Raw genomic sequence first — 14,651 nt, forward strand, 5'->3', positions numbered from 1 at the left:
ATCGTTCCCGGGGCCCTCAGCCTGGGGCCCTGGCTCCTTACACAGTGAAGAGCCCGGGAGGCTGGGAGGAGCTTGCCGTTTAATCGCGGTCGCCTGGACAGAGGGGATGTGAGCCCCTCCGAGCCGTGGAGGAAAGGAGCGTGGCAGTCCACGCTGGAGTTAGCAGAGAGTTAACATTCTTGTCAGGAGAGAATGAGGCAGGAATATAATTAAAACTTTGCCCTTGGAATAGCTGATTCATTTGAATTTTATTCCACACGTTCGACAGAGGGAAGAAAATGTGAGGATTTGAAGTCCTGGTTCTCGCCTCGCTGGGTTGGCCCAGCCCTTCCCGTGGCAGGCAGTCTGCTCATGCTGAGGGCCTACTGTGTGCCACTGCGGGGCTCTCACAGTGAGAGAGACAGGGGCCGTCCGTGGCCGTGTTCCAGCAGGAGAGACCCGGCCATGAAGCATTCCTATAACCGTAACAAATAGCCACAGACTTAGGGACTTAACACAACACGGATTTGTGTCTTAACAATCCTCCCGAGATTGGAAATCCAAGATGTGTCTTACAGGCTAACACTGAGCTGTCAGCAGGGCTGGTTCCTTCTGGAGGCTCTGGGGAGCCTCCGGGTCCGGGCCTTGCCCACCTTCCAGAGGCTGCCGGCATTGCTTGGCTCATGGCTTCCACCCCACGCGTAGCTTCTTCCAGACTCTTTTACTCTGCCCCTCCTGCTTCCCTCTGACAAGGACCCTGTGATGACATGGGGCCCACCTGGATAATCCAGCATCATCTCCCCATTTCAGGATCTTTAATCCCATCCGCAAAGTCCCTCTGGCCCTAGAAGGTAATACGTTCATAGGTTCTGGGAGTGAGGACGTGGACCTCCGTGGGGGCACATTTAGGTGCTTGGTGAGGACCACTCTACTCTTCTGGTCGTTGCTGCCACAGGCCGAAAGGTGAGTCTGGCCGGGGCGGCTGCTCGCCACTCTGCCCAGTTGGCTGTGGACCCCGGGCCCTTCCAGGGAGCTCAGGACCACCCTCAGATCAGTGCCGCCTGCCAGGAGGGGCTTGAGGACCACAGGGTGACCACTCGGGCAGGCACTTGGGCCTTTCTCAGTTTTAGTATTAAAAACGAATCCATACAGGGCACCTGCTGTGAGCCAGGGACTCGAAGTGCTTTCCTGGGAAGAAGGTGCTCCACCCGCCACCGCCCCGGGAGGAAGGTCCCGTTATGGGTCCCCTTTGGCAGAGGAAGCAGGGAGGCACAGAGAGGTGAGGTGATCTGCCCACGGCCACACAGCTGGGCGGGGGTAGAGCTGGGGTGGCAGACGTCTGCTCCTGACCACTCCTCAGTGCCCAGTGTTGGCTCTCCTGCCTGGACCGTGCCCTGGTCTGAAGCCGGGGGGCCTTTTGCCAGAAGTGTTCGCACCCGTCAGTACTTGCCAGTATGTTTGGGAACAAGGGGGCTTTCCTCTCTCCTCCCTGTCTTCCCTCCCTCCCTCCTGATCATAAAAGTCGCACAGTTTCATTGTAGAAAAGACGAGGTAGGTGGGAGTCCTCCCTACTCCCAAGGCGCGGCCACCAGCGCGACGGAGGAGGTGGCCCTCCCGCTGTCCCCCCCCCCCCCCGGCCCGTCTATGTTGGAGCCTCTCCGAGTCAGGCCTCTCGCTGGAGGGCCCTTCGGAGGCTCTTCCAACGCCGGCAGCGCGCTTCCCCAGCGTCACCTCACACTCCCCAGCAGACTGACGCTAGCACGGGGAGCACGGGGAGCATGGGGATGATGGGGACGACGGGGAGGACGGGGAGGACGGGCACCGTGGGACCCTCTGCTGTGTTTCACAAGCAGATGTGCCTCTGCTGGGGGGCAGCTCCCCGGCCCCGTGGCCCCTTGTCTCCCGTCCCCCCCAAATCTCGTGCGGCTCATTGGACCTTCCAGCTCTGCTCCTGCCAGAACCCTGGGGCGGCAGGGGCGCAATGGCATCTTTTTGCTCGGGCTGCTCGCGTCCGCGCCCTCCATCCAGCGGAGCCCCTGCGGGCCCGCCAGGCTCTGGTGTGGGCCTCGGGACCGCCTCGGACTCCACACCTGATCTTTCAGGACCTACATTCTGTAGGCTGACGGATTGTGAATAAGCAGACAGGAAGTTCGGAGGCTGAGGAGGGCTAAGAAGAAGACAGGGAGGGCGCCTGGGTGGCTCAGTTGGTTAAGTGACTGCCTTCGGCTCAGGTCATGATCCTGGAGTCCTGGGATCGAGTCCCGCATCGGGCTCCCTGCTCGGCGGGGAGTCTGCTTCTCCCTCTGACCCTCCCCACTCTCATGTGCTCTCTCTCATTCTCTCTCTCTCAAATAAATAAATAAAATCTTAAAAAAAAAAAAAAAAGAAGAAGAAGACAGGGAAACTGGGGGTCGCCACAGTGCCGGGGGCTGTGGTAGATGAGGCAGTGAGGGAAGGCCTGTCTGTGGAGGGCCTGAGAGATGGGCAGGGTTCACCCCGTCAAGGACAGAGAGCAGGACCCGGCCTGGAGAGAGCAGGTGGAAGGGCCCTGTGGTGAGTGGGGCCTGCGTTTTCAGGGAACCCAAGGGAGGCCGGTGTGCCTGGTGTGTGGGAGGATGAGCGGCAGGGCTGGGGATGGTGGGCTCCTTGTAGGCCTTGGCGGGGGCGGGGGGGTGCGGCATGAGCTTCCTTCTAGTGAAGGGAGGCTCCCTCGTAGGGCCCAGCCCTGAGATGTCCTCCTTCCTCTTCCTGGTGAGAGAAGCTCTCTTCCAGTCCACTGTGGGAACAGGCAGGTCCACAGAGGTGAGGCTTTTGTGACATGGCTCTTCGGTGGCCTTAGCCATGTATGCATGCAACACACACACACGTTCACACACGTGACCACGCACACACACTTAAATACATGCGCATGCAGACACACACGAACACACGCAGGAACACGTACATGCACGAACACGGACACTCACGTGTGCTCAGTGTGGAGGAAGGCATGAAGAGATACCACAAAAAGGAGGCAGATGGGTGGGTTGAATTTTTCTGGGCCTACACAATATTATTTTTTTTTAATTGTGAATTTATTGCTAACATTGATAAAAACTGGAGACTTTTCATAAAATCTACAGGTTTTTGTTTTTTGTTTTTTTTTCAAAATGATACCTGACATTTATTGAGGTCGATATGTGCTAAGCACTTAACTGCTTAGCAAGGTTGGTATTATTTGTCTTCAGTATAGTAGTACCATCATTATTATCATCTAATGGGTAAGAAAATTGAGGCTTGTGGAAATTAAGTAAGTTGCCAGAAAGTACACAACTAGTAAGTGACGGAGCCTGGATTCTAATCCACAGAGTCTGACCCCAGAGTGTTCTCTCCCTCTTCTCTCTCTCTCTCTCTGTTTTTTTTTTTTTTGCACCTGGGAATTTTGTATCAGAGGCCTGGAGCGGAGTGGCCCCCTTGGGCTTGGACCCAGCTTTCTGGGCCATCCTAGTCTCCACTCAGCCCTCCTTCACCTGCTTGTCACCTGCCTGCGCCTTAGCAGCCTCTGAGTTTGAGACTCTCTGCATCCCCATCAACTATGAAAGTGAGCATTTTGGCAATTTCTAAAGAGCTCATCTTTAATAAAGAAGGCTCTGCAGTCTGATGGATATGCACCTGACTCCTCTCTCGGCCACTTGCTGGCCGCATGACTTTGGTCAGACGACCCGACCCCTCTGAGCCTCAGTGACTAAGAGGCTCTGTAACATAGAGGCTAAAACTAGGGTCCCCATGGGGAGAAGGTGAGAGGACACAGTAGACGTCTGGCCAGGCCCCGCCGGGGAGCTGTTACTGTTACGGTCAGGGCGTCTGAGGATGTCCCCGCTGAGCAGGCCCCGTGTGACCTCCCCGGGAGCACACGCCGAGGCCAGCCCCCCTCCGCAGGCTGGAGCAGCGCGGCCAGGACTGTGTTCCAGTCCGTGGCAGATGTGGCATCCCCGGCTCTCCCTTCTCTCCGCCAGGCCTTCGTCAAGATGGTTGGGCACCACGTCTCCTTCCTGGAGGCCCACGTGCTTCAGGCCGAGCGGGACCACGGGGCCTTCCCGCGGGCTCTGCAGAGGTGGCTGGGCTCCGCGGGGCTTCCCTCCTTCAGGAATGTGAGTATCTCCCCACCGCCCGCCTCCTGCCAGACCCCAGAGTGGGGAGAGGGGCTCAGGAAGTGAGAGTTCAAAGGGCATGTCTCACTTCCACAGACAGGAAATGGTGTCTGGCTGGCTGGCTGAGGGACTGCTGGCCCGGCTAGAGTGTCTCCGTCCCTCCCTTGGGCGCCTCTTCTTGTCCTGAGCTTTGAGCTTCGGTGCTGTGACCACCTGCTTATTCATCCAGCATTTATTGAGCGCCTGCTGTATGCTGAGCACTATGGTCCTTCCGGGGTTACCGCAGTGAGCAGGGACAGCCCCTGCCCTCCTGTCCTGTCCTTATACACCTAAGGACGTGCTCAGGGTGACATTCAGAACTCAGGGTGGGTCCTCCTTCTGAAGGCACGAGTCAGCCTCCAGCCGACCAGAGGGGCTGGGGACGGTGCAGGGCCAGCCTGCACGTGGCCCTTTGTAACTTGCAAAGGCCTCTTCCCTCCACATCTCTGCTTCCCTGGGATCCTCCCTACAACCCCAAAGAAATCATCATTGTATCCGTTTTGCTGATGGGAAGACTGAGGCCAGACTGATTCTGCAGCGGAGACCTTCAGTGTTTAAGACATATCTGTCTTTGCAGCTTATTATCTGCTGGTCCCCTAGTCCAGGGGACACTGGGCAATGTCGAGATATTTTGGTTGTGAGCTGGATGTGAGGGGGCTGTTGGCATCTAGTGGGTAGAAACCAGGGGTGATGGGGCCCCTCGGTGGGCCAGTCAGTTAAGCGTCTGCCTTCAGCTCAGGTCATGATCTCAGGGTCCTGGGATCGAGCCCCGCATCGGGCTCCCTGCTCAGCGGGGAGTCTGCTTCTCCCTGTATGCACGCTCTCATTCTCTCTCAAATAAATAAATAAATAAATCTTTTTAAAAAAAGAAAGAAAGCAGGGGTGCTGTTACACTGTGCAACGTACAGGACAGCCCCCCATGACAGAGGATTCTCTAGCTCTGCACACGAGTATTTCCGAGGCTGAGAAACCCCGCCCGAGGCTGCATTCGGTCATTTAACAGTGGTTCCTGTCAGGTCTGTTCCAAGCGCTCCGTCTGCTGGTTTCTGTGGCACCTCGATCTCACACCAGTCTCTGGAGGAAGGATCTTTATCATCGCCCCCACTTTACAGAGAGGGAGACTGAGGCTCTGGGAGGTGAAGGGACTTGTGGGAGGCCACACAGCCTGGTGTGATAAGGCAGGGTTGGACCCATCACAGCTCAGCCAGCTGCCCTGTCCCGCCCCTCAGCGGGGTCTCTCACTGTTCCTAGGGTCTGCCTGGGGGTCCCCCCTCTGCTCTTCCAACCCTCTGCCTGCCCGCGCATCTCCACTTGGTTGACCGTGTTTCAGGCGCTGCACCAGGCACTTCGTGTGTGTGGACTCATTTATTACCTTTCCCAGCCATCATGTGCACTGGGCATCAGCATGATTCCGATTTGGTAGGAGATGCAGTGGAAGTTTGGAAGGTTTCAGTGGTTGTGGTCTTGCAGCCCACGGACAGCATTTAGCTGGTGTACTCGTTCTATTTGGTCAGGCAATGTTATTTCAACGGTGTGACCTGGGATGCCTGACTGGGCTTCCCTGTCTGGTCCCTGCCGGGAACCCGTTGCTCCGTCTTGTCTTACACCTGTGCTACTCACTTACCTGCCACCTGGTGAGTCACTGGCCCAAGGCCGGTAACAGCTAGACAGGGGCCTCACAGATCTCATGGTCTTGAAACTCCTATTGATCCTTCAGAACCCAAGTTAATGCCACCTCTTCTGAGAAGCCCTCTGGGATTGCCCCATCTCCAGACAGATGCAATCTCTCTGTCTTCCAACAATGATGATGTCAGGAGCTGCTTCTCTGTCCTCCTCTCCCTTGAGCTATGGTGACTGTTCCTTGGTAAATAGGAGCCCCCCCTCCCCCCCCCCGCCGCCTCCAGTCACACAGTGCTGATGGTTTAGAAGCACATCGGGGGGAAAATCAGAGGACCTTGGCTGCCCATGCCTCCAGCAAGTCTCCTAACACTGGGGCCTGTTGGGCCCTTGGTCTTTGCACTTTCCAGTCTTTTTCTGTGATCTGCAGTTGTCCCCATGTGGCTGGCACTAATGTCCCCATTTAGAGGCAGAGACTAAAGCTGAGAGACAGAGAGATGTATCTGAGCTCGGTGCTAGGTTTGGAACTCAGGCCTGCAGGCCTCTGAAACTGGGGTTCCCCTGCCCACTCCTGGAGCTGGGCATGCTGGGACCTGCACTCTTTCATCTCTACCAGACCTCGGGAGGTGGGGCCCCCCTAGGCCTACCTGCGGTGACTTGTTCCAGGAAGTGCATTCCAGCCAGGGGTGGTGAGTCATTCAGCAACCCAGCATGTTAAACTTGGCCCCGGGAGGGCTTTGTCTGGGGCAGGTGGTGCCCGTCAGTGTGTGCACGCGCGTGTATGCAGACCCAAAGATGTCCAGGGCTGTACCTGCACTGAGGGTGTGAGCTGGAGGAGTCCTTCTAGAATAATGATCATCACAGCTTGTGGTGGGGCCCTGACTGCAGGCACCAGCCATTCCCACCCTGTGAGGTAGGTCCAGTCATTGTCCTGATTTTACAGAGGAGGAAACTGAGGCACCAAAGAGTCGAATTGCTTGTCCACCCAAAAAATTGTGAAGCCGGGATTCAGATCTGTGAGTGAGGCCTGGGCTCAGGGCCGGTAACCTGCACCACTTGGCCCTGCATCATCTCTGTGCCTAGTTCTGCCCCTGGGACCACTATCTGGGAGATGGGGGTTCTCTTAGAGTGCAGGGGTGGATTCCCCCAAAGCCAGGATTCCACACTGGCTCCAGCTGGTTCCTCTCAGTGAGTCCACAATAGGCCTTCCTCCCCTCCCCTGACAGTGTGAAGCCCCCCCCAGCCCCAGATTCCATCTCCTGCCCTTACCCACCCTCTTCAGACTCCCTCCGAGGGTCCCCGAGGTCCCCATGGAGTGAAGGGTTGGGCAGGGGTTTCGGGGCTCCCTTGGCCCCGTGGGAATGCTGGCAAGGGATCTTGTCCCCGTAGCGTGAGCTGTAGCACTCCCCTGAAAGCCCACCACCCATCACTGCGCCCCCATGACCCTTCCAGAGTCAGGGGAGGGGTGGGGACCCTCTCGTGGGGCCCAGGAGGGAGGGCCCTCAGCTTTCACCCCTGGAGCTGGGCAGGGGCCTTTTGGGGTATGTTTTTCCCCCTTCCTGCTAGCCCATGAGCTGAAGCAGGAGTTCCTGGGGAGGGCAGGGGGGGCACGGAGAGAAAATTGGTCCTTGTTTTTATTAACTTGGCCAGCCCCACCTTCCCTCCTTCCTGCCCTCCTCCTTCTCCCTCCTCCCTCACTTTGCAGATGTAGTGGGAGGCCCAGGGAGGGTGCAGGGCAGCTGGGCCGGGGTCTCCCCGCACCCCAGGAACAGGGCCAGGAAGTAGTCCACCCACCCCTGCGCCCAGCACCAGGGACCCGGACCGGCGCCTGCCCATGTGACAGTGCCGGGCTGTGGCCTGGGCTGGCCTGGCAGGGCCTGGGGGTGCCAGCCCGAGGATATACCACCTCCTCACGAGCTCCCCTGAAACCCAGGCCTTTTCCTCTGACCTGAGCTGCCAGAGAGGCAGGCCGTCGGTCCACAGGCTGAGATAAGGGCTGGCCTGGTACCCCAGGCCCTCTGTGCCCAGGTACAAGAATATACGTGGTCCGTGCCATGATTTTAATGCTGATGCACGTGTGTTTATGGGACAATGGTCTCTATCTTCATGCTGTACTATGTAAAAGTTTCCCATTACACTTTTATATTGTTTTTTATGGTGTTCCAAGATTTTTAACTTGTAGCCTTTAAGCATTGGACTTCTCTCTCGCTGTAGCTGGACCCCATCTCCGGCATGTTTTAGCTGTGTGTCCGTGGGCAGGTCCCTTAGCCTCTGTGAGCCTCAGGCCGCTCAGCTGTTGGTTCACGGGTGGCAGCACGACCAGGGAAGCTCAGCTTGACGGGAAACGGGTTTGGTGTTTGATGCAAAGTGACGAAGAATAGTGGTGGGAAGAGAAAGGAAGGGAAAGACTCCAGAACTCTCCGAAGGACGGTTCTGATGCTGAGCATCGGCAGATCCGAAACGCCAGCTTTGCCTGGAAATGAACGGAGTGACCTGGGACAGACTGTCCAATCGTTCAGTGGTCCGCAGGTATCGTGGCGATGGTGACACAGAGCCAGCCCTGCGGTGGCAGGCACCGTTCGCAGCTGGTCAAGGCCCCAGAAGGTGGGGGGAGGGGTGCTGCTTTTATCCCCTTTGCACAGGCGAGCAAACTAAGGCACAGAGAGGTTAAGTAACTTACCCAACGTTACACAGCTGGGCATCAGGGTATGAACCCGCTTTCTCAGCGCTGTCCTTCGTTGCCTTGGGAGAGAGCTGTGATCTCCTCCCCCAGAAAGCTTGTGTCTAGTGGAAGAATATAGGCAGTGACCAAATCCTAAGAAAATTCAGTACATAGTCATTTCAAAAGGGGACCCTGGCTTGCTCTGAGGGAGCCAAGGATGGCCTCCGAGGAAGGGCCCCGTTAGCTGGGACCTGGATGATGAGGAAGTCAGTGTGATGTTAGGAGAAAGGGTGCACAGAGGCCCTGAGGGGGGACAAGGGGACAGCACGCGCGGCAGAGCAATGGCAGGATGTGCAGTGTGGCTTGGCCTAGTGAACAAAGGGGAGAGTTGGGGGACATGGGGTCACGGCCAGGTTAGGCAGGGTCTCGGGCCACACACAGGTGTTTAACACAGTTTTGAGGGCAATGGGGAGCCATGGAAGGGTTCATAGCAGGGGAGTGACGTGGTAAGTCCGTTTTGCTTGGAGAACCGCCAGGCTCCTTCTCTCCCCTGAGCTTGGGCTGGCATCCAGGGTCGGCCGTGCCGTGTTGAGACCTGAACAGTGTCGTGTGAGAACCGAGTGGGGTGAGTGGTACCCTCCGAGCTCCTGGGTGCAGTTGGTAGGAGTGAGAGTCCTCAGCCTAGAAACGTCCCATGCGGTATGCCCTGAGCTCGCTGGAATCCTCACCTCCCTGGGCCTTGTGGGGTTCCAGAGACCCCACCTGAACAGGTGGCTGTCGGCTCGGGTCAACACAGGGGGCCCCCCACACCTGGAGATCTTTCTAGGCATGTGCGGAACTGGAAGTGTGAGCTGGAGCCACGGGGCCTTGGGCCTCGGCAGGGCATGGGAGACCATGTCAGGTGTCCCCTTGGCCCAGGCCCCGTCACAGCCCCCTGGCCACCCTCCCTGTGTCCTGCTGACCAGGCCTTCCTGTCTGCGCCCATGCCCGGAGGCACAGAGAAGCCTCGCTAATTTGTTTGGTTTGTTTTCCGTCGAGCCAAAACGTCGTGTTCAGGAGGTGTCATTTTGATTAATTTTCTGGTGGATAAGAGTATGATGCTTTCCAAGGAAATCTCTTTGGCTAACAGCAAAACCACTCGGGGCCAAGTGGTAACACCCACACAGAGCCAGGCTGTCCGGGTGGACTGCAGCCTGGCCCGGCCCCCCGGCCCCCTCCTCGGCCAACGAAGGCCCACGGGCAGCCTGGCAGTGTGCAGGAGCGCGTCTGCCGCCGAGACACCGTGAGGACTAGCGGGACCCGCGGCGACTGTGGAGCCCACGCCTCATCAAAAGGGGCACAGATTGGGACACCTGGGTGGCTCAGTCGTTAAGCATCTGCCTTCGGCTCACGTCATGATCCCAGGGTCCTGGGATCGAGCCCCGCATCGGGCTCCTTGCTCAGTGAAGAGCCTGCTTCTCTCTCCCTCTCTGCTGCTCCCCCTGCTTGTGCTCTCTCTCTCTCTCTGACAAATAAATAAATAAAAATCTTTAAAAAAAAAGGAGGGGGGGCAGATTGTCTGGCAGCTCACCGGCATCCTCACTGGAATGAGGTGATGGCCAAGTGTGACCCGATTTTCCTATTTTGGAGAGAGAGCTGGACCTCGAGAGTCTTCTATGAACCTTCTGGTGTCTAAAAGTCAGCAGCGAATGTTTCTAAATGGTAATTGCTGTGGGAAAAATCTGTGGCCCCTGTGGCTTGTGTCTAGCATACTCCCCAGCTCTGGACTTTAGGCTGATGGCCCGTACCTCCTCAGAGGTTTTTGGAGGCAGGGAAGAGTGAAGAGGCATCTTCTTTCCCTCTCTGCGCCGGCCCCAGCGGGGGCCCTTCAGCCCTCAGTAGCAGCGGGACTACCAGCCTGCAGTTTTCATGAGCATCTACTATGGCTCCGACGATTGCAGTTCTGTGGAGCACATATACGAAGGGCTTTCTGTGCCCTGTCTCTGCTTGCCCTGTCTCTGCAACCCCAGAGGGAGCTGTTGTTATCCCTGTTCACTGGGGAGGAACCTGAGGTTCAGAGGGGTCTATATACTTGCCCAGGGTCACCGGGCCTAAGTGGCAAAGCCAGGATTTGACCCAGCTTTGACCTTGGTCGGTGTGTCTGTCCCCTCCCTCTGCGCTCTTTCTAAGGCCTGGGACCACAGCCTCAGTGGTCACGGTCATACACGGAAGATCCTTAGGTCAAATCTGCCCTACCAACGTATGTTCTTTGCCCAGCATGGGGTGTGTGTGTGTGTTTAATCTGAATGAGTTGCCAGCATTTAAAAACCACATTTCACATAAGCATCTGTACTTGTCTTCTCTTAAAAGAACAGAGGTCTGGGTTCCTGAGCAGCATCCCTGCCATCTGGCCCAAGTCGCCCATGCTGGGTACCTGCCTCTGGGCCTTTGAGGTGCCCACCCAGGTGGAGCACGTAGTAGTTGTTCAGGAAATATTAATCAGTGGATGCTCTTCAGGCTTCCATGGCCCTTGATGGCCTCCCCCGATTTCTCAGGAGGCGGTCTCCAGGCTGTGCAGAGCTGGGATGAGTGTCCCAGCCTGCCCCTCTCCCCTGCAGCCTGGGGCCGCCTCTTGGGTTTTCCTGGAGGTAATGGAGGCTGTGGGCGGAGCAGCCCTGCCCAGGCGGGCCTCTAGGAGTCAGCAGTGCCAGGCTCGGTGTCTCCTCCCCTCCAGCTCGCTTGCTCTGTGCACCCCCCTGGCTCCCTCCCCACCCAGCCCAGCAGAGGGAGGGAGGGAGGGAGGGAGGGAGGGAGGCTCTGGCTGGCTGGGGACGCCTCCCCCTCCCTCAGCCCAATCCCCCTGGAGGGGTGACTCCCGGAAGGAGGCATGGCTTGGCTGGGGCTTTATCTGGCGGTGGAGGCCGAGCCAGGCACCAACACAAAGAAGGCAGAGGAGACTCCAAGGCTCCTTCTCCCCGGCCCTGAACTGGCCTCTTCTTCTCCTTCTGTCCCATCATCCCTTGCGGTGGAAATGCAACATGAGCAGATGGCAAATACTAACGCAACAATGGAGGGCTGAGTGGCGCTTGGTCCCCAGCCCCCCTACTCACCAGCCACTCCCCCCCCCCCCCCCATCAAACTGGCCCTCCGTGAGCTACATACTCACACGGTCATGGGTCTATTTGACTCCAGATATTTGGTGGCATGTGTGCTGGGGAGGGACCGAGGCTCCCGGCAGGCTAGTTTGTGAACCAGATTCTTTTTTTTTTTTTTTTAAAGCATTGCATTCTTGTTGAGACTTTGAGGGTGACTGAGAAGAAAGTTCCTTTCGACAAGGACGGGTTTCTGTTTCACGGGGGGCTGCTCGTTGAAGGCCATGTGGGAGCATTCCAACTTCTCCCGGGTGGGTGGCGCGCAGTGAGCCCTCTCCAGCACCGCAGCCATCAGCTTTGGCGTCCACCATCGGCCTTGCTGTGACCGCAGCATCCTCGGGGCTGGTGGACACCGTGCCCTTTGCACATGCTGGTCCCCTCCCTGCCTGGGATACCCTCCCTGCACCATGCCTGGTAATGTTGATTGATTGCTCAAGGCCAAGGGGAACGTTACCACGTCTGGGAAGCTGCCCGTGTACCCCTGGGCCAGTATTCCTCGGGGCTCCCCATTTCCTGTCCATCCCCTGGTGTCCTAGCACCTCAGGGTGTCATCTGTATCTTCACCTGTTGTTCCCCCAGACTGAGTTTCTCAAGGGTGGGGACTGTCTTATCTTTGACTTAATGGTAAGCAGGCGGAGTGCTCTGGGCTCTTCTTTGGGCCAGCGGGAGCCAGCACTTTACCTGGGTTCATCCTCATGCCCACCTGTTACACAGGTACTCTTACCATTTCCGCGGTACAGATGAGGAAACTGAGGCTCAGGGGAGTTAGAACATTTGGACTTCACCAGGGATTGGTTCCTTTGGTCCTAGAGCCCCATGTTCTTCGTGCTCCAGGGGTCGAAACACTGGGGTCAGGTGGCCTTAAATGCAGCCCGGGGGCCGGGCAGGGACTGCCGACTGAAGAGGCAGCTGCCCTCAGCACCAGCCCGGGACTAAGGCTCCGAGTGGCCTGACGTTGGCCTTCTTTTAAAAAAAGAGAGGTTGGGAATGCAGATTTTGATGTGAAATCGATTGATTTTGAAAAGAAATCTGAGGAGACCTCTTGGCTCCCAGGCCTCCTATGGAGCCTGGCCAGGTGTGGGGTCAATGCCTGTTTACTGAGGGAGTGGGAGTGTCCCCCTCAAGGTCACCCTTCATAGATTCTGCTCTCCCTGTTCCCATGTTATAATGCACTGCCCCCCCCCCCGACCCCCAAGTGTAGACCAAACCCCTGTGGTACTCGGAGGGGGGTAGCTGAAAGCATGGTCCAGACCAGGGCCCCACAGCCTTGGCATTGCTGACATTTGGGGCCAGATCGTTCTCTGCTGCGGGGCTGTCCTGCACATCGTATGATGTTAGCAGCGTCCCTGGGCTCTGCCCAACAGATGCCTCCCTTTATGACCATCATAAAAGTCCAGAAATTGCAAAAGTCCCTGGAGGCAAAATCGCCCTGGGTTAGGAATCGCTGACCCAGATGAATGACGGTTCTCAGAACCGGACGGTCGTATGTGGGGCTCATCATCGTCCCCTCTTTGCTTTCTTGTGTTTCCGGTAAATACGGAAAATTTCCAAAATAAGGAGCTTATTTTTTTTGAAGATTATTTATTTGTTTATTTGAGATAGAGCAAGAGAGGGCACAAGAGCATGAGCTGGGGGGAGGGGCAGAGGCAGAGGGAGAAGCCGCCTCCCCGCTGAGCAGGGAGCCCGATTCCCAGGACCCTGGGATCATGACCGGAGCCGAAGGCAGACACTTAACCAATTGAGCCACCCTGGCGCCCCCCAAAATAGGAGTTTAAAAACATGAAAGCATGGGTTCTAGAGCCCAGCAGCCCTGGGTTTGTGCCTCGGCAGAGTTGCTCACCAGCTCCGTGGCCTTGGAACAGGGTCTCACCTTTCCCCTCTGTGAAATGGGGGAGCACTGCTCAAACCTCATGGAATCGGGTTGAGGGTTGCAGCGTGCAGGATGCCCTCTTTACTTGGCAAACTCCTGTCGGGCACCTGCTCGGACGTGAGCACTGTTTGGGTGCTGAGGCTCATACATCACTAGGTGGGGGAGCCAGGTGAGGACGTCCTGCATGGCAGGCGCTGTGCTGGGTGCCCCGGACTGAACTCGGGCCTCAGCTCCTGCTTGTTGTAGTGAGGTGGGCAGCCATCACTGGCCCGTTTTATAGAAGAGCAACCGAGGCAGGGAGAGGTCGAGCCGCTTGCCCGCAACCAGCCAGAGGAGGGAAGGGAAGCAGCCCAGATGCCCCCAGCCGCCTGGCTCCAGAGCACCTGTGGGGTCACACGCTGCCTCCGGGGGCCGGGATTCGTGTGTGTGGCGCTCAGCACGGGGCCAGCACCCCGCAGCTGCTCTGAGTGTGGGCTGCTGGGATCCGTTTTGTAGAAACTGCCTTTTGAGCGACTGGGGGTTCCACCTGCACCCCCAAGAGCTGGTGCAGAGCTGCCGCCCATCCCACCGGTGGGAGTTGAATGGGGCAACCCCCTCTTCCCCGAGCCACTGTCGCCCCTGGGCCGGACTCCCCCCAGCTCATGCCCGGACTGCAGCGCACCGCTGGCCGAGGACATGTCCCAGGTGAGGCTGGGTCATGGGGGACAGGCAGCGGGGGCATCTGGGGTCCGCCTCTGAGTCCCCACCACTGTCAACACATTGGGGGCCAAGCTGGCCACCACGAGGGGAGGTCAGCCCCTGTCAGGCTCTGTGTCCATCTGGATCCCCATCTCCGAAGCGTTCATCTGCCCGTCTCTGCCTCTGTCCATGTGTCTCTGGGCTTCTGTCTCCTCGTGTCACACACACCACACAAAGCCTCACCGTGCCCCCTGGCCCCCCTCCCTCTTCCTCCCCTCACCAGGAGCCCTCCCTCCTCAGATAGAAAGAGGGGTGGAGTGGAGGGGCCCCCAGGTCTGAATCTGGTCCCATGTGCACCAGCTGGGCTCCGCCGTGGACACCCACCGCCCCTCTCAGAGCCCTGGTGTCCTTGGGGACGGGAGCGCACCGTAGGAGGGAGTCCCGCAGTGACACGCGGTACGTGGGAGCCACTAGTAATACCAGCTGTGAACTGAGCACCAAAGGGTGACGGGATGATGAAGCCGGGTCCCCGCCTAGGCTCCCGT

General features: G+C 57.8%; 1 protein-coding gene across 9 annotated transcripts in view; it reads left to right on the forward strand.

Moving 5' to 3' along the window:
* BCAS4 (breast carcinoma amplified sequence 4) overlaps positions 1-14,651 on the forward strand; it is a 56,575-nt gene that overhangs the window by 25,732 nt on the left and 16,192 nt on the right. For 7 of the 9 annotated variants that reach the window (XM_064573346.1, XM_064573345.1, XM_064573351.1 and 4 more), the window contains one exon: positions 3,975-4,109. The exons of 1 other annotated variant lie outside the window; for it this stretch is intronic. In XM_064573346.1, the coding sequence (XP_064429416.1) occupies positions 3,975-4,109 (135 nt within the window). Of the gene's footprint in view, positions 1-3,974; positions 4,110-4,205; positions 4,891-14,651 lie in introns of those variants that run through there. One more of the 9 variants, XM_064573350.1, reaches the window with a different exon arrangement.

This window comes from Mirounga angustirostris, unplaced genomic scaffold (assembly GCF_029215605.1).
Source record: "Mirounga angustirostris isolate CCGP_5_RB_7025 unplaced genomic scaffold, mMirAng1.0.hap1 SCAF_10, whole genome shotgun sequence".
Lineage (NCBI taxonomy): Eukaryota > Metazoa > Chordata > Mammalia > Carnivora > Phocidae > Mirounga > Mirounga angustirostris.